At 30.6% G+C, this 24,173-nt stretch overlaps 2 protein-coding genes across 4 annotated transcripts; one reads left to right on the top strand and one right to left on the bottom strand.

Moving 5' to 3' along the window:
* Window positions 1-6,220: 6,220 nt before the first annotated feature.
* LOC101505954 (aquaporin NIP2-1-like) lies at window positions 6,221-11,169 on the top strand. Of its 2 annotated transcripts, NM_001279139.1 has the most exons (6): window positions 6,360-6,519; window positions 6,988-7,212; window positions 9,912-10,106; window positions 10,194-10,255; window positions 10,563-10,979; window positions 11,089-11,169. In NM_001279139.1, the coding sequence occupies exons 1-5, from the start codon at window positions 6,421-6,423 to the stop codon at window positions 10,801-10,803; spliced, it is 822 nt and encodes a 273-aa protein (NP_001266068.1). In that variant the 5' UTR covers window positions 6,360-6,420; the 3' UTR covers window positions 10,804-10,979; window positions 11,089-11,169. The 2 variants fall into 2 exon arrangements, with proteins under 2 accessions (XP_012568783.1, NP_001266068.1); XM_012713329.3 differs by lacking the exon at window positions 11,089-11,169 and having other exon boundaries at window positions 6,221-6,519; window positions 10,563-11,012.
* On the bottom strand, window positions 9,763-16,597 carry LOC105851708 (uncharacterized). 2 transcript variants are annotated; one of them, XR_001143451.3, is made up of 4 exons: window positions 16,250-16,597; window positions 15,101-15,740; window positions 14,843-15,011; window positions 9,763-10,104 (listed from the first exon to the last, which is right to left on the bottom strand). XR_001143451.3 is itself a non-coding variant. In XM_073366775.1 (4 exons), exons 1-2 carry the CDS (start codon window positions 16,577-16,579, stop codon window positions 15,642-15,644), a joined length of 366 nt encoding a protein of 121 aa, XP_073222876.1. In that variant the 5' UTR covers window positions 16,580-16,597; the 3' UTR covers window positions 9,763-10,104; window positions 14,843-15,011; window positions 15,101-15,641. The 2 variants fall into 2 exon arrangements, 1 of the variants encoding a protein (XP_073222876.1); XM_073366775.1 differs by having other exon boundaries at window positions 15,101-15,677.
* Window positions 16,598-24,173: the final 7,576 nt, after the last annotated feature.

Below are 24,173 nucleotides of genomic sequence, written 5' to 3'. Positions count from 1 at the left end.
AAAGAAATGAACAAAAATTGATCTATAATACATGACACACATAAATCATGCATAATTTACTCATACTCACATGATCAATGCATCTTTATTGACACTTTACCTATACTCAATGCATAACACACGCATGAATCGTTCATACCTTATCGTTCGAATTGCAAGTATCATATACTTATTCTCCCTCTTTATCTATTTTCAAGATTGGACCAATTACGATCTATGCATCGGTAAAAAATCTGAAGATGATCACTTTTATTTATATAGATCTACGCATCGGTAACCAATTCGAAGATGATCATTTTGAATTTCTATAGATATACGCATCGGTAAACAATTCGAAGACGATCACTTTCATTTCTATAGATCTACGCATCGATAACAAATCCGAAGACAATCATTTGTGTTGCTATAGATCTACACATTGGTAACCAATCCGAAGACGGTCGTTTTTATTTTTATAGATCTACGCATCGGTAACCAATCCGAAGACGATCATTTTTAATTTCTATAGATCTACGCATTGATAACCAATCTGAAGACGATCACCTTCATTTATGTCGATCTACGCATCGGTAATCAATCCGAAGACGATCATTTTTATTTATGTCGATCTACGCATTGATAGTTAATCTGAAGATGATCATTTTGCACATTTCAAAAAAAAATTGTGCATCATTCCCACTTTAACATTTCAAGGGCACTTTAATACATGTGTTTGTTATTGGACAAAATTTATGTCTACTTATCTTTTACCTGATAACATGAAAACGAATACCTTTGTTATTCATATTTTCATATTTTTCAAGTAAAATATAATTAAATAGGGGCAGCTATAGTAACCCAATTTTGTCCATTTTGTTAAAAAACAAATAAAAAAGGAAAATAAATCAAAAAAAGGGAAATATATATTTAGAAAAGGAAATAAAAATAATTACAATAAATAATTTCATGATGTCTCATAAATTTACAATTTCAAATCTAATTACAATTCTAAAATCAAATCAAATTACAATTTTAATTTACAGTTGCAATCAAATTATAACCAAATCAAACTAGAACCATAAATATTAAGTCAAATCAAATTACAATTTAAGAACAAAAAGAGAAAGAAAAAAAAAGTCATGCCAGCTGCTACATGCTTTGTTCGTTTTCCTTTTGCTGCATTGCTTTGCTCCAGCTGCCTGCCTCATTTGAATTTTTCTGTTGCTGCACTGCTTGAAGCACTATCCTTGTGCCTTTTGTAGCTAATTAAAAACATAATTTTTACAAGTTAGCTATTGTACACATGATGAAAACTAAAAGACAAAACTTTTGAGTTTAAAAAAAACTAAAAGACAAATGTGGTAGAGACATGTACACAAATGAACCAAATCTGCAAATAAAAAATGCTCTTTAACCTAGCAAATCAAATTTGCCCAAACAAATGAACATAATTAGATAAAACAAATAAAAGCTAAAATCGTGAATGGGTCAGAGGTGCAGAAAAATGCAGATTATGAGCAAATAAGTTAAACATCAAACAAGAAATTAATGGAGAAGAACAGAGGCACAGACAAAGAAAGCAACTGAACAATTAAAGAAAACTCTATAAATAGAGTCTCGTTTTTTCAAAATAGGAAGAAAAAAAGGGGTTTTCAGTTTGAATGTTTTGAAACACAAGATGTGGATAGAAAAATATACTAATACTCATCAGAAGAGCAAACATTACAGTGAACAAATATTCAATTTGTGTGTAAAAACGAAAAGAATAGACAAAAGGAGAAAACTCAAACCTTCATATTGTCACCATCGCCGTTGGAAGCGGTCCCTTTTGGAGCAGCCGAGTCTCTTCTCCTTCTTGCGGCCTTATCTCGGTATTTTTCTATCTCTTTCTCCTTCTTTCTTTGCTTCTCTTTCTCTCCAATACTATTATTAGCGATTCCTTCTTTCTCTCCAATGCCATTCGCATTTTTCTTCTTGGAACCAAAACAGTGGCCGCCGCTCTCATTTCAGGATTGATTTAGGCTTTCTTTAACCTTATTTGTGTGTGTTTGTTATTATTTGGGCCTAAAACACAACCAAAAAAAATCAACCTATTTATTTGACACTTAGCCCATAAAAATTCAAAATTCATAAAAATATAAATAAATATTTCATTAAAGAATAATTAAATGTGAATCTTTTTAATCTTTGAGTTGTGAGTTGTTAAGACACAAGTCGTTGAGTCTTGAGACACAAGTTGTACAACTTGATCGTCCTAAAACTCATATTTTAAGATATTTATTCAAATCAAACTCTTTATTTTTCTTTTTTTGTCAATTCTTTTTTTATATCACAAAACAAATTTTCTTTAAAACACACTCAATACATATGTTTTTTATACCTAAGAATTACATAGCTATGATTTCTCCATCGCACCAGGAGATACTAGGAGCAAGATCGTATTCTTGTCAAGCGCATTAATAAATTTTATTTTATTTTTGTCTTTTATTTCTTAAGCACACATTTATTCCAAAATCATATAAAAAAATTTAGTAAAAATTGTTATTCATATTTAATAATAAGGAAAAATAAATATACTTAAGTTAATATTAATCTTGCACGATTAATTATAGGTAACCGTATTTTAACGGATGTCGTAGGGTGCTAATACCTTCCCTACGTATAATTGACTCCCGAACTCAAAATTTGGTTTCAAATACCATTTTTTTATTTTTTTTTCTCTTTTTAAGGGTTTCCAAATATTTTCCCTATTTTAAAATAAATTTTGGTGGCGACTCCATTGAATTCGAAAAACACTCGAAATTTTAGGCCGCGACATTAATCATACATCATCATTATCACATAAATTAATCACAAATTTATATCATCAATCATACATCATCACATAAATTTATCACAAATTTATAACATCGCAATTATTAATCATACGTCATCTGCATCACATAAAATTATCACAATGTATCCATCTTTTATCATCACATCACATAAACTAATCTAATCAAACATATACATAAAATTAATTAGACACCCAATATCACAATAATATCAAACACCATACATTTTATGTATTTTAAAAATTCATTTCATGTATGTTTTTAAGTCAACCAACTCAAATTTACGATATTCACACAATGTTTTTATGTATTTTAGTAATATTTTAAAATATTCATTTTATGTATGTTTTTAAGTGAACCAACTCAAATTTACGATATTCACACAATATTTTTATGTATTTTAATAATATTTTAAAAAATTCATTTTATGTATGTTTTTAAGTGATCCAAATCAAATTACAATATTCACACAATTTTTACTCTAATAAAAGATTTTATTTCTGAAATTGCTTAACTTAAATATTATTTTTATCTTTTTAATATGTTATATTCTCTTTTAATTTATCACTTTCAAAAGCATAAAAATAATATTATAATACTATAGAACTTGCCTTTAAAGTTTCTTAAATATGCAATTTTATTCAAATCTATCTGATCCAAAATCATATGTTACATATCTAAATGATATTTTAATGCTAAGGTACTATGAAACACCTTTATTAGAGATGCTCTTATGCTTATAATTAACATTTCCCTATTTGTTTGACTATGTCCTCTGTCTATACTTTAAACTGGCTGCACTTCTTGTACTTTTGTTTTGTTTATCTTCTAATCTTATTCTTAATGAAGTTGTTTAGCCTATAAAAATTATTTAACAACTACTTTAAGATTAGTTATTTAAACAAATCCATTATTCCTCGTGGTTTTAGTGCACCACTTGCACTATTGTGGCTAATGTGCGTGTATATATTTAGTCCACACTTATGTTTCATACATATTGAAAAAATATTAGTTGTGTAATGTGTTGGCTTTAAAGTTTAAAAATATTCGAAAAAGTATTTAGTAAGTACATCTTAGATGTTAGCCGTAATAACATTAATATGCAAAAATTTGTATTAGAAACTGATATTTTGTAGTTTTAAGGTGTATGAAAATCTAGCTACTATATTATTTAACAATAAATATCTGTATTATTTTATTAAAAAAAATAGAATAAAATAATGTTGTCTCAATTTGAACTAAAAAATACTTTAGAAATCACTCAACACTTAAAAAAATAATCACTCTTACTTCCTTTTAATAGCACTAGCGAGAAACCCTTATTTAATTACATGCAAGTGTGTGAGGTTCATTCTTTTGTTAAACTTGATTTAATGTTTTTGAATACTTCCTCTGATATTTAAAAAGAAAGGTCACTAGTACACCACTAACATTTATAAAAGCAGTTATGAAGGGTGTTTTTTCTAATAAACATCGTGTTATATAGTCACCTCATTCTGAATTTAAAAATATGGATGCTTATAAAAAAGAGTGACTAAAGAAGCATTCTCTATTCATTTTTTTTTAAATCTCATTTAATAAATTATAATAAAATAAATGAGTAATATTGAAATATAATGATATAAAATTATCGGTGAAACTCATTTAATAATTTTTTAGAGGTGTTGGTGAGAATGGATGTTTATTAAGCAAATATGTAAACGAAGCTAAATGTTTTGATGAGGTGCTCTTGGCTACCCCAAAAAGTATAACTTGTCAATACAAGACTCATAAACAAAAAGGACGCTGAATTTCTAATTTTTTTCATATAATTTAATTGTTTACATTGAAATAATGTTGTTAGTCTGTTTAGGATTACAAAGTCAATTATAGATGAATTTAACTCTTTGAAGTGTCCTTAAATTCAACTTTAATAAATAACTCTTATCAATTTAGTTTGATATATTATTTTTTGTATTTGACCACCTCATAAAATTTATGGTAGTTTTGCCACTCACACTATGAGTAAAAAATTATAAAATAAGTGATATATATATACGCCGATTTAAGCACCCAAAGTAGAGAGTTATTGTGGATGCCCTACATCTGCTACAAAAAAAGATAATCGGGCTGCCTCTTGATTCTCTTCATTTTCATTTATTCAATGGAGTAGTAGGTTGGTTTAAGACCATTTTTTTTATTTGGATTTATATTTTTATATTGTTTGTCCCATCTCATTTTATCTAAATAAATTGTTTTTACATAAATTTAATTTTTACCATTTTGTTGCGACATATTTTTTTTACCATTTTGTTGCATTATTTATTTAGTTCAAACTGACATATTAGTTTCGATCAATTACAAATTCGATCAATGAATTTGACATTGTCACGTTACAGATCTAGATGTATGAGTATTTCATATACTTTAATTTTATTACATTTGTAGAAATTTTGTCTTTTTAACTATTAACATGGATATTGTGTATTTATTTGTAGCTTCATCATTTTCAATTTTAACGAAATTGAATTAGTGTTGTCCTTTATTAATATATGCTACTAATTTAAATGAATAAATATTATATTTTTTTTAGTAAAGAGAAATACTCTCTCCATTATTAAGCAACACAAAAATTATACTTTTTGTGGTTTTAAAAGTAAACAAAATTGTTTCTCGTGGTCAGTTTAATGATAAAAGTTTTACATTATAACTTCAAAGAATAGAATTCAAATCTCGCCTACAAGAGTAGTAAAATAATTATTAGTGTTGTCATTATTAATAATAATTTCCACTTCTGAATTGTTTTTAAAAAAAATTGTAAGCAAAATTAACTACCACATTTAATGGTATTATTCCTACAATACCATTTCACGGAACAAGTTCCTATAACAACTAAGAGAATACACATATTCCTTTTGATGATATTTTACTGCTTTGAACAAATTAATGATGATTAACTATTTTTCACGAGATAGTTTTTTTTTTCATATATGAGATCAAAGAGAGTAAAGTTACATCAAATAAAACATATGCACATTACAATTAAAAAACATAATGCAGTTATAAAATTAAATATTTAAAAAGTTTATGTATAAAATTAAAATTATATATATCAACTTTTTAAATATCTCTTTTTATATTTTATAGTCGAATAAATTTTATCATCATGTCACATTTAAAATTATTTCACATCGTCATTGAATATATTATTTCACATTTAAAATTATTTCACCTCTAGAGTCTAGTGCAAGTAAACTATGTGTGAGTGTGGTAAATTCTAAAATATCAAGTTGAATCTCAACTCATAAGAAAGTGTTATTTATTTCAAGATAATTATATTGTTTTTGAACTTTTAATGTATATTGAAAGAAAGAAAAATTTGTCATGGGATTTGAAGGTATAAACAACCTCACATTGTCAGCAACCTCACATAAGGAATTTGGCACACCAACCTCACTAATTACTTCCACTAATTATGGAATCATTGAGGAGGCACAATAACAGAGATTATAAAAGGGTCACATTAGCATTGGTCCCTGCCACTACCACTTGAAGCTAACATATAGCTTGAGATCACATTTCTGATCAGATTTATTACTCCAAAAGGTATAAACATAGCTATAGGGAAATGGACAGAAGAACACACAGTTTGGTCAATGCTACAAATGACTTTCAAAACCACATAACACAAAAGCAATCACTGTATCCTTCTGGTTTTCCAAGAAAGGTAATAATTAATATTTAAAAGAACTCTCTACACTAATCTCTTTTGTGATTTTTTCTTTTGTAACTGGCAGAGTGCTCTTGCTGCGACCATTCATTTAGATTCAGCTCTAATCGTTTTGATTCGTTCATAAAAAATTTATTTAAAAAAAAAAACTCTCTATACTAGTTTTTAGTGATTTTTTCTCTTTTTTATTTTATGAAATAGTTTTGTCATCATATTTGTAAATTTTGGTCTGCAACTGCAATGACATATATAACAATTGTAATTACAGCTGCATCAACTATATTCTGTTATATGTTTAAAACTTGCAATGTAACCACAACTACAACGGAATTTAAATGAAATAATTAATGTAGCACATATATGTGAAAGCATCTTTTGATTCTTGGAGATGTACTATAGTACAAATTAAAGTAATGTTTGATTAATTATCCATTAATTTGAATTGAATGTTGAATTATAAAACAGGTACTTGCAGAGGTTATAGGGACATATTTGTTGGTGTTTGTTGGGAGTGGGAGTGCAGCTATGAATGCAATTGATGAAAACAAAGTATCAAAATTGGGAGCATCAATGGCAGGTGGATTCATAGTTACAGTTATGATTTATGCAATTGGACATATCTCTGGTGCACACATGAATCCTGCTGTTTCCTTAGCTTTTGCCACCGTTAGCCATTTTCCTTGGAAACAGGTTTGTCTTTTAGTTACTATTTCTTGTTATTTTCCCTCTGTTCTGTTTTAAAATCTTGGGTTTTTAGAAGATTTTCTTGTTATTAATATGTTATTATTAATGTTTTAATTCACATTAATTAGAAATGAGATTATAAATAGTACATAGTATAATCGAGTAATTTGAATTTTAGTTAAAAATAAATTGATTAGAAGAAATTGAATTTAAAAATTGATTGAATAATTACTAACCACACTTTTGCTTATCTCATTATAAACAAATTTTAGATTATCAAGACTTATCTACTCTAAAAGGTGAGCATTGAGAAAAATAAAATCAACACTATAATGAAAAAAATTATTAATTTTATGAAAACTCGTTCGGTCGATTTAATCGATTGAATCAGAACCATCCTATCCGTCGGTTGGTTTAAATTTTAAAAATTTAACTCATTTTTTTATTATAGATGTGATATGTTTTGATAAATAATAATTTTTAATAAAGATTGATTTTTTTAAAAGAATTTAAATTTAAACTTTTTTAAAATAATTAATTATTAATTATATTTTATTTATTTCTAGACCGAATTGTATCCATATAATTAAATGGAAAAAAACAGAGAAAATATTATTCCGGTCCACCAAATTTCTTTCATTTCATTTTCCATTCATATAATAAGATGTGAAAACCAACCAACATGGGTCAATTTGTATGGGTCAAGTCCATATCAAAATTGTTCATCCAAAGGAGTAAACTGGTACGAGTCAACTTCACATATATGAATTTGGACCCACACAAATGTATTTGCATGTGATGCAAAGGTTTTAAAACCATGAAAATCATCACTGGCATGAAATAATACATATTAAAATAGCTTTTGTATTAAAAGCACAACTACTCTTCGTTTATTTATATTAATCTATTTTGAGTCAAGAGATTACATCAATTATATCAAAAGATTATACGTATCCATATTAAATTATTAAATCAAGAATCATATCAATTATTATATTATTTTCAATGCACTATTATTTAATTATTTTCTTTTCTTTTAATCTTATCCTTAAATATGTATTATATGCATTAGAGTCGCTCTTCAATTAATTATGATAGTATTTTATATATTTATGGTAATATTTATTCTAATAGTTAATAACGATACTTCAACAAAACTATTGCATTCAATATATTATTTATAGAATTTGTTAATTTACATCCACTTTTTATGAAGGTGTAAATTAATGAACTACATTTTTCTTCTTTGGATTAAAATATCCAACTTTTTTTTTAAATATGTACTCAAATGAATAGATATTGATGTAATTTACACTTTTTATTTTATTTTAACTCCTTAAAATTAAAGTTTGTTTTTCTTTATTCATATTCATATTTCCTTATGTTAACTTTCTCATTAATTAATTATTGAAAAAAAAATCAAAAAATTTATTTTTCTCCTGAATTCCAATTTTTACTTAGTGTTAATAATAAAAATATATATATTTCAGTAATTAATTGAACTGTTTTTTGAAATGTGGTTGAAAAGGATTTTTTTGAAAAGATGGTAAAAGATAGTTTTTTGAAATATTACTAAAGAAGATTAGAACTTAAAAGAGTGTTTTTCTTTTTCAAATAAAAGGGTGTAGCACCTAAAAATTATACGGTTTAGTAAACATCAGTTTTTAGTAGTGTTAAATTGCTAATTTATAAATTTGTCTCTTCTAAATTAAATAATCCATTTTATAAAATAAAATTTAGTAGCATCAACTATTTGATGATAAAATAAATGGTTAATATTATATACACATGCATGACCAATCATAATTAATTACAATATCAACAATTAATTCACTCACTTTATCAAAATAAAATTCTTAATCTACACCTTTTATTAAAGAGAAGTGAGTGTAAATTTAGCAAACCCCATTAATTATTGTTTGCTTTTAAAAAAACTATTTGTTTTTATTATTAATACATTTTCAAGTTACATTAAATATAACTTAATTTAAAATAGTGCTTTATAAACAACATTTTAATATTTGAATTCTTGTTTAATATTTTTAAACATTTTAAATCATATATTAGTAAACAATGATGTTGAATGAATGAATACAATTTTTAGTAAAGAAAAACAAACATTGAAACCAGAATGATTACTACAAAACATTTTTTTTGTCAAATGTTTCTTGAAATCTAATTGAAATGGGCTAAATCCATATTAGTGATGAAAATATCGATACCCATTTTGGAAATTTATCCTTTCATTCTATATGTTTTCAAAAGTTTCTAAAATTCATTTAAATCTTCTTTTGTTTAATCAATTAAGATGAGATTTGTCCAAATTAATTAATCCAAATATATAAATATTAACTTAAAAATTTAAATAAATAAAAAAATCACACATTTGAATTGGTTTGGAGGTGGAAAAAATTATTTGACTAATAACATTTACACCTCTTGATTAACCGATTCAAAACTGTAAAAAATTCTAAAAGATTAAAAATCATTATTTACATCTTTGAATTTAATCCGAACAAATCTCATCAGAATCCCGTCAGAATTAGTTAATCCCTATAAGGTTAAAATAAATAAATAAATAAATAGAAAGAATATGAATATTTGGATTTTTGAAAACATATGAGAAGGAGAAACTCTCCATTTTTGGGCTTGTTATAGGATTGGACCCTTTTCTACTATAACAATCCCATAATATTTTTTTGCAGGTACCATTTTACATTGCAGCTCAACTCACAGGAGCAATTTCAGCTTCATATACATTGAAAGTTTTGCTAGAGCCATCAAAGCAACTTGGTGCAACATCACCTTCTGGATCTAACATTCAAGCATTAATCATAGAAATTGTGACCACCTTCACCATGGTGCTCATCTCCACCGCCGTCTCCACCGACCCAAAAGCTGTAAAATGATTCATAGCAAAAAAATGCTTAAATGTTTTATTTTGTTAAACCAAAATTAAATTAATTAAAAAGGTTTTTATTTGGCAGATAGGAGAGCTTTCAGGAGTTGCAGTTGGTTCATCTGTTTGCATAGCAAGCATTGTGGCTGGGTAAGAAAATGCCTTCCCCTCTCTCCAAGTCAAAAAAAAATACATACCAATAAAATAAAAATATTTCTTAATATAAGTTGAATCAACTATTAAGTATCTAATATTGAAGGGGTAGGAAAATTTTATTTTGAAATTATCAAATCACATTGGTCCTTTTGGGTCAGTCAATATAGTCACTGGGTGAGTGTACTCTGATAAATGATTTTCAATTTTAAATTTTAGTTTTTTCAAAACCAATTATTAGTTATGGAAAAAATATACTAAAGAATAAGTTGTCAATGTCTTGTGGTTTTATCTATTTATACAGACCAATATCGGGGGGGTCAATGAACCCAGCAAGGACATTAGGTCCAGCAATTGCTACTTCATCCTACAAAGGAATTTGGGTTTATATGGTTGGACCAATTACTGGTGCACTTTTAGGTACATGGTCTTATGTTGTGATTCAGGAGACAAATAAACAAGCTCTTACAACTTCACTCAAGCTACACCATGAGATGAAAGGGATTGAGTTAGTTGGTGACAAGGACAATCAATGTTCAGTGTGAGAATAACATATTAGACCAAACTCGTCAACTTTTGTTGATTTAAAATTGTTTATATTTAAAGTCATAGGAAGTATTTTGGAATTTAATTGGACACAATCCAAGGCATCTGAAACAAAATGTCTTGGAGGATTCAAAGTCCAATACAATGCATATGTATCAAATTAAGTATATCAACCATATATATATATATATATATATATATATATATTTGAACAGATAAAAAATAAATATATTCAAGAAACGTTATTAATAAAGTATATATATATAAAAATGTATATAAAACATATATATATATATATATATATATATATATATATTTGAACACTAGTTATCCTTCAATGAATGTTAGGTTCAGCACAATAGCAATCTACTACAAAATGTGGAATACTATTAATTTAGTCCTTAAATTAATGTTTTATCTCCTGTGCGGTCTATCAACTATATAAATAATAAGAGGAAAGATCAAATTACACATAAAGAGTTACACTAGGATTTACACTCATTCAATAAGTTTCTTATGTCATCAAAATTCTTTAAACATTAAGAGTATAATTTGTTGTAACGTTAATTTTGATTTATCTTAATAAGATAGTAAACGATTATAAATTAATGTCTAAATTTATACATATGATCTTTAATATGATATTAGTTTTTAACTCAACGACTGATTTGAAAAATATTTATCCGACACTATTATTAAATGAATGTAACTCTTTAGATGTAATTTGATTCCTCCTCAAGTAATAAATAGTTTCTAAACTAATTTTAGCCCATCAAGTTAGTCTCTGAACAATCATTCTCACTCTTATTTTTAAAACAACAAAGGGACTAACTTGGTAGCTTAGTAATGGTATAGGACTATTTAATAGAAAAGAGACTAACTTGATGCCAACAATATGTGACTGAGGCTGGTAAAATAACTTCATTACAACAGCTGATGTCATTTCTCTAGTGCAAGCCCAAAGGCATTGGATATAACTGACAATGCCAAATGAGCAGTGGCTTACTTGCATACCTATGGTTGAAAATATTGACCTGCAATACTTCATTATGTTCCCTTTTTGCAGTATTACTTCCATTAGCAAAAGGAAGAGATATATTGCTGTTAACAAATATATGACATATTGGCTTTTATTGTCCACAATGGCACATTTAGGGAACATATAACACCCCTAAAATTTCTAGTTATCAATCTACTTAGTTTCTCCTAGAGTTAGAATAAAGAGCTTATTTCTGGATGATGTTTAGTTAACTTTCTTGCATCCATGAAGTTATTAGTGTTTGGTAACACGGTGGATGAAGGAACCATTTGTGAGTTAGCCAATGTTTGGTTTGGCGGTGGGATTGACAAAATCACGGTAAACCATTGTGATTTGCAAAAGCTATACTTGCAAAAGCTATACTGGCAAAAGCTAATCCCACCATGAAACCAAACACGCACTTAGAAGCTAGGAAATGTAGTTTTTGGTTCAACGTGGAAAGTTGCCATGGAAATTGAGATTTCCAAACATACACTACATTGAATGAAATTAAAACTTTATATTCAAAGCTCCAGGATGATTTGACTTTCCCAGCCATATAGGGTCTAGATCACTATAAGATAATAAAACAAAATTGTTCTTCTCAATCTAACAGCAAAACTTAATCCCTTTTTCAAAATTTTAATTTCAGCAGAGGAGAAAAACATAAAAACTTACTACTAAGGAATACCAACAAATGAAACTGAAAATTACAACAGCCTAGTAAACTATTTCTAGCAGTTCTAGCAACACTTGCATCAATAAGGCCTCTCGTTTTTCAGCTGTCTTAAAATCATCAAGGACCAAAACAAGATTACTCATTTAATCAACATGTTTTAAATTTGCAAAGACAAAACAAATGAAAAGGGTAAAAAAGAAATAGTGATGACCCATATAGATCTAATAATAATATCGATTTGTCCAAATTAGATAATTAAGGGTTTGGTCATTCGATGACACCATTCAATTCGTCCTAAAGAAAACCAACAATAAAAAAGCTTCATTGTTCTATATTCAAGTTACAGAAATAATAATCAACCTATAGTGTTAATTAACTTATAATGTTACTTGTTTCTACAACTGCAATTGTTTTCTTACCTACCACATCGTAAACTAAAGCATGTAAGTATAATAACTCAATAATAATAGTAATAAACAGGTAAATAAGAATGACAAGCATAGTGTACTAGAACAAAACGTAAATTTCATATGTCATAACCTTTTAACTCCAAATGTCACTCAATGTCATAATCTTCCACAGCAAAATGTCAGATAACTCTTTTGTATGAATTACTTATGAGAAAAAGGTCATTGTGTGTTTTCAGTCTGAGCTTGAGCTTCAAATTTTAGGTTGACGTCGCCGTCCACATCTTTGTTAGATGTCTAAGGTGACAGTAACTTAAACTCAAGCAATTGGTCTTGTGTTGGCCACAAAAGCCCAATATTTTTTTTTCATTCAAGAAGATAATACTGAGTTTAGTTGATGTTGGAAAGTTATCAGTCCTAACTGTTCACTCATGATATGACATGTATCTTTTTTCGCACATCATTAAAATTTTGAATATTTTTCACATTACATTTAGCGACAAACACAAGTTGTAGCAACGTAGAGTCGTCGTCCCATATTGTTTTAACCACCATTTAATTAACGTACATATAATCAAAAGTCGACTTCTATTGAATATCGTACTATTAACGAAACAAAGATTTCAATATATTACCATGAGAGTCACAAATCCACACACAAAAGCCTTAAGACTCTTAATGGAATGACTATAATGATATTCAATAGGAGTTGGCTTTTGTTGATTACACGTACATAGTAATTAATGAAATGGTGGTTCAAGCAATATGAGACAACGACTCTAAATTGCTAACTTACATTGTTGTTAAATGTAATGAGTTTCAAAATTTTAATGATGTGCAAAAAAAGATACATATCATTAGTGAACAGTTAGGACCGATAACTTCGCAACATCAAATTAACTCAAAAATGTGCAACCAATTACTGAGTTAGGGATAACTCCAAATTTTTAATGGAAAAACAAAATACACGAAGATTATCTGTCATGGTCATGGAGAATAAAGAAAAGCTAAACCCTTATCGAGAAGAGTATTTCGTATTAAAGACAGTAGTATGTTAGTGAGACAAGCAAATTGAATATGGTAGTGGCAATATATAATACACTATCCATCTTTATCCGAATGAATTCTTTTTTGTTTCTACATTTGATATTGTATTGTTTTTATTGTTCAATCACTGTCAGTTATTTGCTCGAGAAAAACATTTTAGGAAATGTTTTATCAACAGTTGAAATATTTTGATAAAATAAAAACACAAGTCTTCAAAGTTCTCTAGAAGACATTGTCATCAGAATTATAAAGAACTTTGAAAACTTGTATTTGTATTTTACTAAAATACTTGCACAGCTTCAAGCAAGTGATTGGCCGTTGCGTAAGATACGTAGCTTGAGATTCAGATAAAATGAATTGGGTAAGAAGAACTGTTAAAACAATATCAAATGTAGCAATAAAAAATAAACGCCGTTTGTAATAACGGTGGAAAATGTATTATGTTGGATGAGAGTGTGATATTGTCACTACCATTTTCATTGTTTGTCTCAGTGAGATATTTTTTAACACGAAATACAACTCGATGAAGCCCTAACTTCTTTTTGTTCTGACCACGTGAAACATTGATAGTCTCCATGTATTTTATTATCTCATTCAAAATTTAAAATTATCTTAAATTCAACCATGATTGTGAATAATTGGTTGCACACTTGCACCAAAGTTCAAAAATAAACATTTATGGTGGAAACACCAATCATAACGACGAAAAATACACCCAAATACAAAAGAAATCATTTTCAACATCAATGGCGAAATACATGTTTTATTGTTGAAAACATAATTATACCAAAGTCACTCATCAACCAAAGCACAGGATCTTCATTTTATTTTCTTTACGTGGGTGGGGAACAGAGAAATAATATATCTTGAATATAAACTATACGTACCAAGTGATATAAGGCAAAATAGCGTTGATGTGTTCTCATCCAAGAATTTCTCAACCCATGTTAAACCCACTGCACGCATCTTCTTCAATACCAAAGGGTGCTCATTTTGGACATCCGACAGACAATCAAAACCTCTAGTCCATGCCAAAACCAGAACATCTTTGTGTGCCTATAAAGCACAAGGAAATTCAGTATGATACATTTATAGAGTCAAGCATGTCAATAAAATGAAGAAAGAACAAAAATTGATTAATTCACCTTAGGCTACATATCATTCAATACAACAATGTCTTTTGAAATTTCAAGGAGGATGCATAGCTATTTGGTGAAGAGCTTGAGCCCATGATCCCCATGCCTTCTTTGGGTACCCATCGGTGCTTCTATGCTCTGAATCTACCTTTTCATTAGTAGAACTCGTAAAACCATATTAAGTTCTCTTTTATTTCTTGTTTTTTTCCCAATCCATGGTCAATATCTCTCTTACTCTTTTGATTAGTATTTGTGAAATGATTTCTGGAACACCGTTCAGATTGATCTTGCAACTCCAATGACTTTTTTCCAAGGTTTTCATTTTGTTGTACCTCGTTCTTAACAATTGATGCAAAACCTTCAAATCTTGATACATAAGCATCTTCGGGAATTTCGCAACCATTTTCATAATCATTGTTCAGACAATTTGGTCTTTGTGGATTCATATTAGATCCAAGTCCATGTATTACATGGGTAACACCTTCTCTTGTGAACAATGGAGAAGATGAAGGTAGAGGGACAACAACAGCATTCCTAGGAGAACGAGTTTTTACTTTTTCTTTTGTTGCAGATTCCAGTTCTGGACCTGCAGCATCAAAAATTGATGCATTAATGCCTCAACTACCAGGTTTCAGCTGCCTGCAAGATTCTTTTTTATTCAAGCAAGAGAACGAGAGAAAAATGGTAAGTTTAATTGACTGAAAACATATTCTATGCATGGGAAATAAGTTCAAACTAATGAGATTCACACCAATAAAGCATGCTTTGTTATCAATTGAAACAATTAGAATTGAATGACCAAATAATCATCAAAGCCAACATCACAACACCAAATAATAGTAAGCACAAAGACTATCATATTCATAAACATTATATAGTTCAAAACTCTTAAAGATATAAATACTCTACAAATGAGAAGCGTGATATAATATAGTTCAAAACTGACAACCGTTGATGACAGTGGCATAATCATAAACATTAAACAAAGCATTACAAGGATACTAAGAAAACTCAAGAAGGAAAACAATAAAATCAAAGAAGCAAAAGCAGTCCAAAAATAAATGAAACATTCTGCAAACAAAGAATGAAAGAAACATAGTAAACAGAAATCACAGACTAGCTATTCCAAATGGGAAAAGATTAGGAAAAAGAATGTACAGTTCGTTGCGAAACTATCGAAGAGAGGATTGATGAAACGCTGTAGGTGGAATTGGCGCTGGCGGCGAATCTATTCACGACGGCACTGCTACGCGACAAAACTTCCTTCAAAACGGCCCTGTAACGACGGTTAGTGTTTCTGTTATTTGTGGCTGCGGCAGGTAGCAATGTTGTTGCTATTTTGCGGCGGCGATAGGTGGCGACTGATGAGTCAGCAGTGGGTGGGTGGCGGCTTTGGTAGTGGTTCCTCGTTTTAGGGTTCTCAAAATTTGGAGAAGAAGGGGTAAAGAAAAAGTTTTGAATGTTGCGATCACGAGTGTGGAGGTGCATGGTAGTGATGGTATACCTAAGATTCTCAACACCCAAGTCTGCCTCATCCACATCATCATGTGTAGGGATGGCAACGGGGCGGGGACAGTTTTAAGCATTACAACTCACCTGTAACTCCAATACCTCATGCACTTGTCGGTGGTGACTTTTTAACATCTACGTGCATCCAATAGGGACTTATTGGACGGGTTTCTTCACTCCATACCAACCTCCACTTCAAAAATTGGAATTTATTTATTCATAGCATAAAAAATCAATAATTTGATTAAATAGTAACATTCATGGTAAATTCTAAAATTACAATAATCAAAATAATAAAATCACAATATCTCCAAATTTGTTTAAGTTTGCTACAAGTCACAATATTTTGATCAACAAAAGTTCTAAACATTCAAAGTTCAAACGAACTAATTAATCAAAACAGTAAAAAGTTATAAATCATCAAAACAAAAAGGTTCTAAATAAGCATTTTCTAACGATCATCTTCATCTTTAAGGCGAGAATTGGAAAGTGAAGTAACACCACTGATCAACAATTCACCTATATTAAAAAATAAAAGTTAAATATTAACATTGAACATGACAAATTTAAATCGAACAATGTAGAGAATAGAATACCTTTATCGTCAGACTCTATTTCATTGAGTAAAATAGCATTTTCATTATCCACTTTAGAATTTGAATCACCTATCAATATCAACATAGCACAATATAAACAACAATAATTTAAGATATACAAAATTATTAGCTATTTCAAATATATTCAAATTTAAAATGAATAATTTAAAACAAATATCAGTGTTCTCAGCACTCTATAACCAAGCACACATCAAGGTATCTAAAGTAGTCTAATGAAGTCGGCTTCGATGAGGGTTTAAGATATATCCGCCGGTACTGAATGCAGATTCAGAAGCTACAGTAGAAACAGGAATTGCCAATACATCATTTGCAATGGTTTGAAGTGTTGGATACTTAACACCATTCAACTTCCACAACAACAAAATATCAAAATCAAGACTTCTTGGCAAAAATTCCTCCTCTAAATAAATATCCAACTCTGTTTTGACAAATGTAGTTCTAGCTCTTTTTTTTTCTGACATACAAATCATAGTCTTCTAAACCATCATCCTCAACATTACTAAAGTGAACATCTGTAAGACCCATAATTTTAAAATATACTTTATGTATTTTAGTGTATTTTGGTATTGAACTCGGAGGCTTTTTAGCCAAAGTTACTAATATTTTGGAGTTTATATGACCAAAAAGATATTTGATGCCCGATTAAAATTACTCGTCGATAAATAAATTAAATTAAGTACGGTGAATCCTTTACGAAGAATTTAATGCCTTATGTGTGAAATGGTAATTTTAATAAATATCTAGATATTTGGAGATATTTGTTAAAAGTAATTAATATATATAAATACATATGTATATATATGTTTGTGTGGAGGGAAAAGAGAAGAAAATAGAAAGGAAGGAAAAAGAAAGAAAGGAAAAGGGAAAGAAAGAAAGAACAAAATCCATCTTCTTCCTCTGCCTCGTGTGACTCCTTCTTCCTCTGTAAGACCCATAATTTTAAAGTACACTTTATGTATTTTATATGTTTTGGATTTTGGTTCGGAGGCTTTTTAGCCAAAGTTAATAATATTATGGAGTTTATGGGATCAAAAAGTTATTTTGACACCGTTTAGAATTACTCGTCGATAAATAAATTTAAATTAAGTGCAGTAAATCCTTTACGGAGAATTTAATGCGTTACGGGTGAAATGGTAATTTAACAAATATCTAGATATTTTGAGATATTTGTTAAGTTATATTTAATATATATATATGTTTGCTTGGAGAGAATAGAAAGAAAGGAAATTAGAAGGAAGGAAAAGGAAAAGAAAAGGTTATATAAAGGAAAGAAGGAAATAGAAAGGAAGGAAAAACAAAGAAAGGAAAAAGGAAGGAAGGAAAACTGATTTTTCCATCTTCTTCCTCTTCACCCGCGGCCAATTTTCCCTTCTCCTCCATTTTCGTCTTTCGTTGCTTTCTTTCTTCAAGACTAGTAACCCAAGGTTGGGTGAGTGTTAGAACAAGGATTTCGCAACTCCACTCTTCCTCTTTGATTCGAAAACGAAGAAAAACGGTATTTGAGATTCAAACACAAACCCTTCTGTTTCTTCTAGATCTAAGCTTCGTTTCGCGAAGAGTTAGAAGGGAAAGTTGCTCACTACCACGCTACGGTGCTAGGGGACCAATTTGGAGGCGACGTGCGAGCGAAGATTTTTACCGGTTTTACTCGCGGTACCGGAAACCCACGTTAAAGCTAACGTTAAGGTAAGGGCTCCTTCCAAACTTGTAGTTTGCATCTAGGGCCTTACCTGTGGTTGTGTGGAAACGAATTTTGTTAGGATTGGAGTATTGTTTTGGGAAAAATGAAGAGATAGAAGGGAAAGTTGCTCACCACCACGCTACGGTGCTAGTGAACTAATTTGGAAGCGGCGTTGCGAGCGGAGATTTTACCGGAATTACTCGCGGTACCGGAAACGCGCGTTAAAGCTAACGTTGAGGTAAGGGCTCCTTCCAAACTTCTAGTTTGCATTAGGGACTTATCTGTGGTTGTGTGGGAAGGAATTTGTTAGGGTTTAATGTATCGATTTGGGGAAAAACGAAACTAATGCGTTATGGGTAAAACCTTAGAGTTAGGTTTTGTTTATATTGATGAATGGTTCGTGGTAAATGGATTTGAAGTCATTGTGTAAGATTTTGGGTAAATGAAACTTGTGTGTTTTGAGTAGTGGATTGTGTCGATTTGTGTTCGTTGTTTTTGACATGCTCTTAATTGATATTGATGAAATTTGATATGTGTATGGTTGGATTTGTGAATAAATGAATTGATATGTTTTGATGTGAGAATTTGTTGAGTTTGTGTTGTGTGAAATTTGAAAACCATTAAGTTAAATGAGTATTAAGAATGGGGAATCTCTTAATGTCTCGGTTACTTATTATTTTGTTTGGAAAATTGTTTAAGTTAACTGGGCGTTAAGAACGGGGAATTTCTTAATGTCTCGGTTACTTAATATTTTGTTTTGAAAACCGTTTAAGTTAACTGGACGTTAAGGAGGGGGAATCTCTTAATGTCTCGGTTACTTAATATTTGTTTTTGAAAATCGTTTAAGTTAACTGGGCGTTAAGAATGGGGAATCTCTTAATGTCTCGGTTACTTAATATTTGTTTTTTTGAAAATCGTTTAAGTTAACTGGGCGTTGAGAATGGGGAATCTCTTAATGTCTCGGTTACTTAATATTTGTTTTTTTGAAAATCGTTTAAGTTAACTGGGCGTTAAGAATGGGGAATCTCTTAATGTCTCGGTTACTTAATATTTTGTTTTGAAAATTGTTAAGTTAACTGGGCGTTAAGAATGGGGAATCTCTTAATGTCTCGGTTACTTAATATTTGTTTTTTTGAAAATCGTTTAAGTTAACTGGGCGTTAAGAATGGGGAATCTCTTAATGTCTCGGCTACTTAATATTTGTTTTTTGAAAATCGTTTCAGTAAATGAGTATTAAGAATGGGGAATCTCTTAATGTCTCGGCTACTTAATATTTGTTTTTTGAAAATCGTTTCAGTAAATGAGTATTAAGAATGGGGAATCTCTTAATGTCTCGGCTACTTAATATTTGTTTTTTGAAAATCGTTTCAGTAAATGAGTATTAAGAATGGGGAATCTCTTAATGACTTATTTACTGAATGTTTTGTTTTTGAGAATCGTTAAGTTAAATGAGAATTAAGAATGGGGAATCTCTTAATGACTTATTTACTGAATGTTTTGTTTTTGAGAATCGTTAAGTTAAATGAGAATTAAGAATGGGGAATCTCTTAATGTCTCGTTTACTTATGTGTGTTTTGGTAAATCGTGCAGACCCGTGATAGGTGGCACCTTGGTAAACGGTACGGGTCCGTGATAGACAGTACGTTTACGATTTACGTTTGGTAAGTTGTGCAGACCCGGGATAGGTGGCACCTCGGTAAACAGTACTGACCCGTGATAGGTGGTACGTTTACGACTTACGTTCCTGAGGGAATTGTGTTTGTCCGTGAGAGACTGCACAGGTGTTTGTCCGTGAGAGACTACACCCTGTTAAATTGTGAATTGTTGGTTCATTTGGTATGTGTAGTAATTGTGTTATAAGTGTTATGTTTTGGAATTTGGTGATAACATGTTGGATTGCAATACCATTTTGAAACCCATGATGTTGTATTGATTGTGTTATAAATGTTAAGTGTTATGTTTTGGAATTTGGTGATAACATGTTGGATTGCAATACCATTTTGAAACCCATGATGTTGTATTAATTGTGTTATAAATGTTAAGTGTTATGTTTTGGAATTTGGTGATAACATGTTTGCTTGCAATACTATTTCGAAACTAATGATGTTGTAGCGATTGCGTTATCAGTGCTAAGTGTTAGGATTTGAGATTATGTATGAATGTGATTGAGTTAGTTATGAATTTTTGAAAGAATACACAGGGAAATCGATTTCCCAATCGATTGGATGGGTAAACAGGGGCTTGGCCAAATTGACAAAATCGATTAGCCAATCGATTTCGTAATCAGTTTTCAAAAATCCTTTAAGAAATCGATTGCCCAATCGATTGGGCCTTAAGTCAGGGACTCAGGCATATTCGACCAAATCGATTTGGAAATCGATTGGCTTAAAACCAGGGGGCTCAGTATCACTCAATCGATTTCCTAATCGATTGATTTCAGCCCAGGATTCTGTTTTCATTAAAATCCTTCACCCCAATCGATTTCCCAATCGATTGGCTCAGTGAAAATCCTCAGTTTGAGTTAGATGTTTGATTACTCATTAACTTATCCATGTCTTGATTTGTTATGTTTTCATTAGGGGATTGAGAACTTCATTTTGCTTTCATTTTTAATTGGCAAAGTATTGTATGAACTTTTCGCATATTGAAAATCCTGATAAGGTGCATGCTTAGTTGAAAAGTTATTTTTAGCATTTAAAACTTAAATGTTATGTGTTAACTGTTATTTTCGGTTGGTGACCTTTACAATTATTGTGGAAATCTGGGCTTTGCCCTCAGATGAGAGTCAGGACGATCCTACCGGTTCGTACCCTACGGACGGAAATGGAGATGGGAACGCTTGACTGCAGCTACGTTAGGAGGATCTCACGGGGCGCGTGGAGATCACTCAGGGTGTTTAGTCGTTTTGTAAAATGATCAGACTAGGTCGTCACAGAGGGAACGGATGTCTTTCTTTTGGGGTTGCATTTATTTTTAAACTGGAAGACGGTACTACTTTTGTTATGTATATATTTTGAATCCATGGATTAAGAATTTTTCCGCTGCTCGTAAATTCTGTTGACTTATTTGTCGTTGTACTACGACTTAAATATTTATCCAAACGTGTGTTACCTTATTTATTTTCCTGTTTCATTTTAATTCCTTTTAAAAAAAAATACACTCACGCTTTGAAAAACGGGGTGTTACATCCTCCTTCTTCCATTTTCATTTTCATTTTCATTTTACCAGATTTACTCGTGGTACCGTAATCGCACGTTAAAGCTAACATGAAGGTAAGGGTTCCTTCCAAACTTCTAGTTTGCATTTAGGGACTTATCTGTGGTTGTGTGGAAAAGAATTTTGTTAGGGGTAAAGTGTTGATTTGGGGAAAATGAATTTAAGGTTTTATGGGTAAAATCTTAGAGTTAGGTTTTGGTGATATTGATGAATGTTTCGCGGAAAATAAATTTAACCCATTGGTGTATGAATTTGAGTAAATGAAGTTTGACGTGTTCATAATTCATGCTTATGAAATTTGATATGTGTATGGTTGGATTTTGTGGAGAAATGAATTGATGTGTTTTGGTGTGAATCGTGGATTGAATTTGATAATATGTTTGAGTTTGTTTTGTGTGGAATTTGAAAACCATTAGAGTTAAACGAGTATTAAGAATGGGGAATCTCTTAATGTCTTGTTTACTTAATGTTTGTTTTGAAAATTGTTTAAGTTAAATGAGTATTAAGAATGGGGAATCTCTTAATGTCTTGGTTACTTAATGTTTGTTGTGAAAATCGTTTAAGTTAAACGAGTATTAAGAATGGGGAATCTCTTAATGTCTTGGTTACTTAATGTTTGTTGTGAAAAATCGTTTAAGTTAAATGAGTATTAGGAATGAGGAATCTCTTAATGTCTTGTTTACTTAATGTTTGTTGTGAAAATCGTTTAAGTTAAATGAGTATTAAAAATGGGGAATCTTTTAATATCTGCATTTGTTTAACGATTGTCGTGGATGGAGTCAGTATATACTCATGCATTTTTCATTCTTTTTGTAAATCGTGCAGACCCGTGATATGTGACACCTTGATAAATAGTACTTTGGCCTGTGATAGGCGGTACATTTATGATTTACGTTTTTTGTAAACCGTGCAGACCTGTGATAGGTGGCACCTCGGTAAACGGTACGGGCCCGTGATAGGCAGTACGTTTATGGTTTACGCTTTTTTGTAAATTGTGCAAACCCGTGATAGGTGGCACCTTGGTAAATAGTATTTTGGCCTGTGATAGGCGGTACATTTATGATTTACGTTTTTTGTAAACCGTGCAGACCTGTGATAGGTGGCACCTCGGTAAACGGTACGGGCCCGTGATAGGCAGTACGTTTATGGTTTACGCTTTTTAGTAAATCGTGCAGACCCGTGATAGGTGGCACCTCGGTAATTGGTACTTTGGCCTGCGATAGACGGTACAATTATGATTTACGGGCCTTCGATGAGGGTTTTGGTTTGGAATTTCGAGTCCATGCATTTTGGCATATACGCATTGCATTAGGATGCTTGACACCCGAGTCGTGTTTGATCCAAGTGTATGATTAAGTGTTTGAACTTGAGATGTCATTGTGATTGTGATTGTGATGATTGTACTACATGTCTATGTTTTGGAACAATTGTGTGTAAGTGAAATTGATTGTAAAACTGTTTCGAAACTCAAGTTGTCGTGGTGATTGTGTGGAAATTGCTAAGTGTTATGTTTTGGAGTTGTGTGTGAATGTGATTGAGTTAGTTTATGTAGTTTTAAGAAAAACATGCAGGGAAATCGATTCTTTTAAAAGCTATGATTTCCCAATCGATTGATTTAAGCCCATAGTTCAGTTTTCACTAAAACTCTTCATCCAAATCGATTTCCCAATCGATTGGCTTAGTGGAAATTCTTATTTTGAGTTAGATGATCGATTGCTCAATTGGTTCATCAATGGATTGGCCAGTTGTTTATTACTTGATTGATTTAAGACTTATTTTGACTTCATTTTCATTTGGCAAGTATTATATGAACTTTTAGCATATGGAAAATCCTTTTAAGGTGCATGCTTAGTGGAAAGGTTATTTTGTGCATTCAAAAACTTAAATGTTATGTGTTAACTGTTAATTTCGGTTGGTGACCCTTTACAACTATTGTGGAAATCTGGGCTTTGCCCTCAGATGAGAGTCAGGACAATCCTACCGGTCAGTACCCTGTGGATGGGAATGTAGACGGGAATGCCTGACTGGAGCTATGTTAGGAGGATCTTACGGGGCGCGT

Source organism: Cicer arietinum, chromosome 3 (assembly GCF_000331145.2).
Source record: "Cicer arietinum cultivar CDC Frontier isolate Library 1 chromosome 3, Cicar.CDCFrontier_v2.0, whole genome shotgun sequence".
Classification (NCBI taxonomy): Eukaryota; Viridiplantae; Streptophyta; class Magnoliopsida; order Fabales; family Fabaceae; genus Cicer; species Cicer arietinum.
Note: the sequence above shows the minus strand (reverse complement) of the source record. Positions and strands in the feature narration are given on the sequence as shown.

Excerpts from the sequence above, each read along its gene's own strand:
- LOC101505954 (NM_001279139.1), top strand. The coding sequence starts at position 6,421 with ATGGACAGAAGAACACACAGTTTGGTCAATGCTACAAATGACTTTCAA. Across the intron at positions 7,213-9,911 it reads GCCATTTTCCTTGGAAACAG|GTACCATTTTACATTGCAGC; the intron begins GTTTGTCTTTTA and ends ATTTTTTTGCAG. Across the intron at positions 10,107-10,193 it reads TCTCCACCGACCCAAAAGCT|ATAGGAGAGCTTTCAGGAGT; the intron begins GTAAAATGATTC and ends TTTATTTGGCAG.
- LOC105851708 (XM_073366775.1), bottom strand. The coding sequence starts at position 16,579 with ATGCACCTCCACACTCGTGATCGCAACATTCAAAACTTTTTCTTTACC. Across the intron at positions 15,678-16,249 it reads CGATAGTTTCGCAACGAACT|GTCCAGAACTGGAATCTGCA; the intron begins GTACATTCTTTT and ends TTGATGCTGCAG.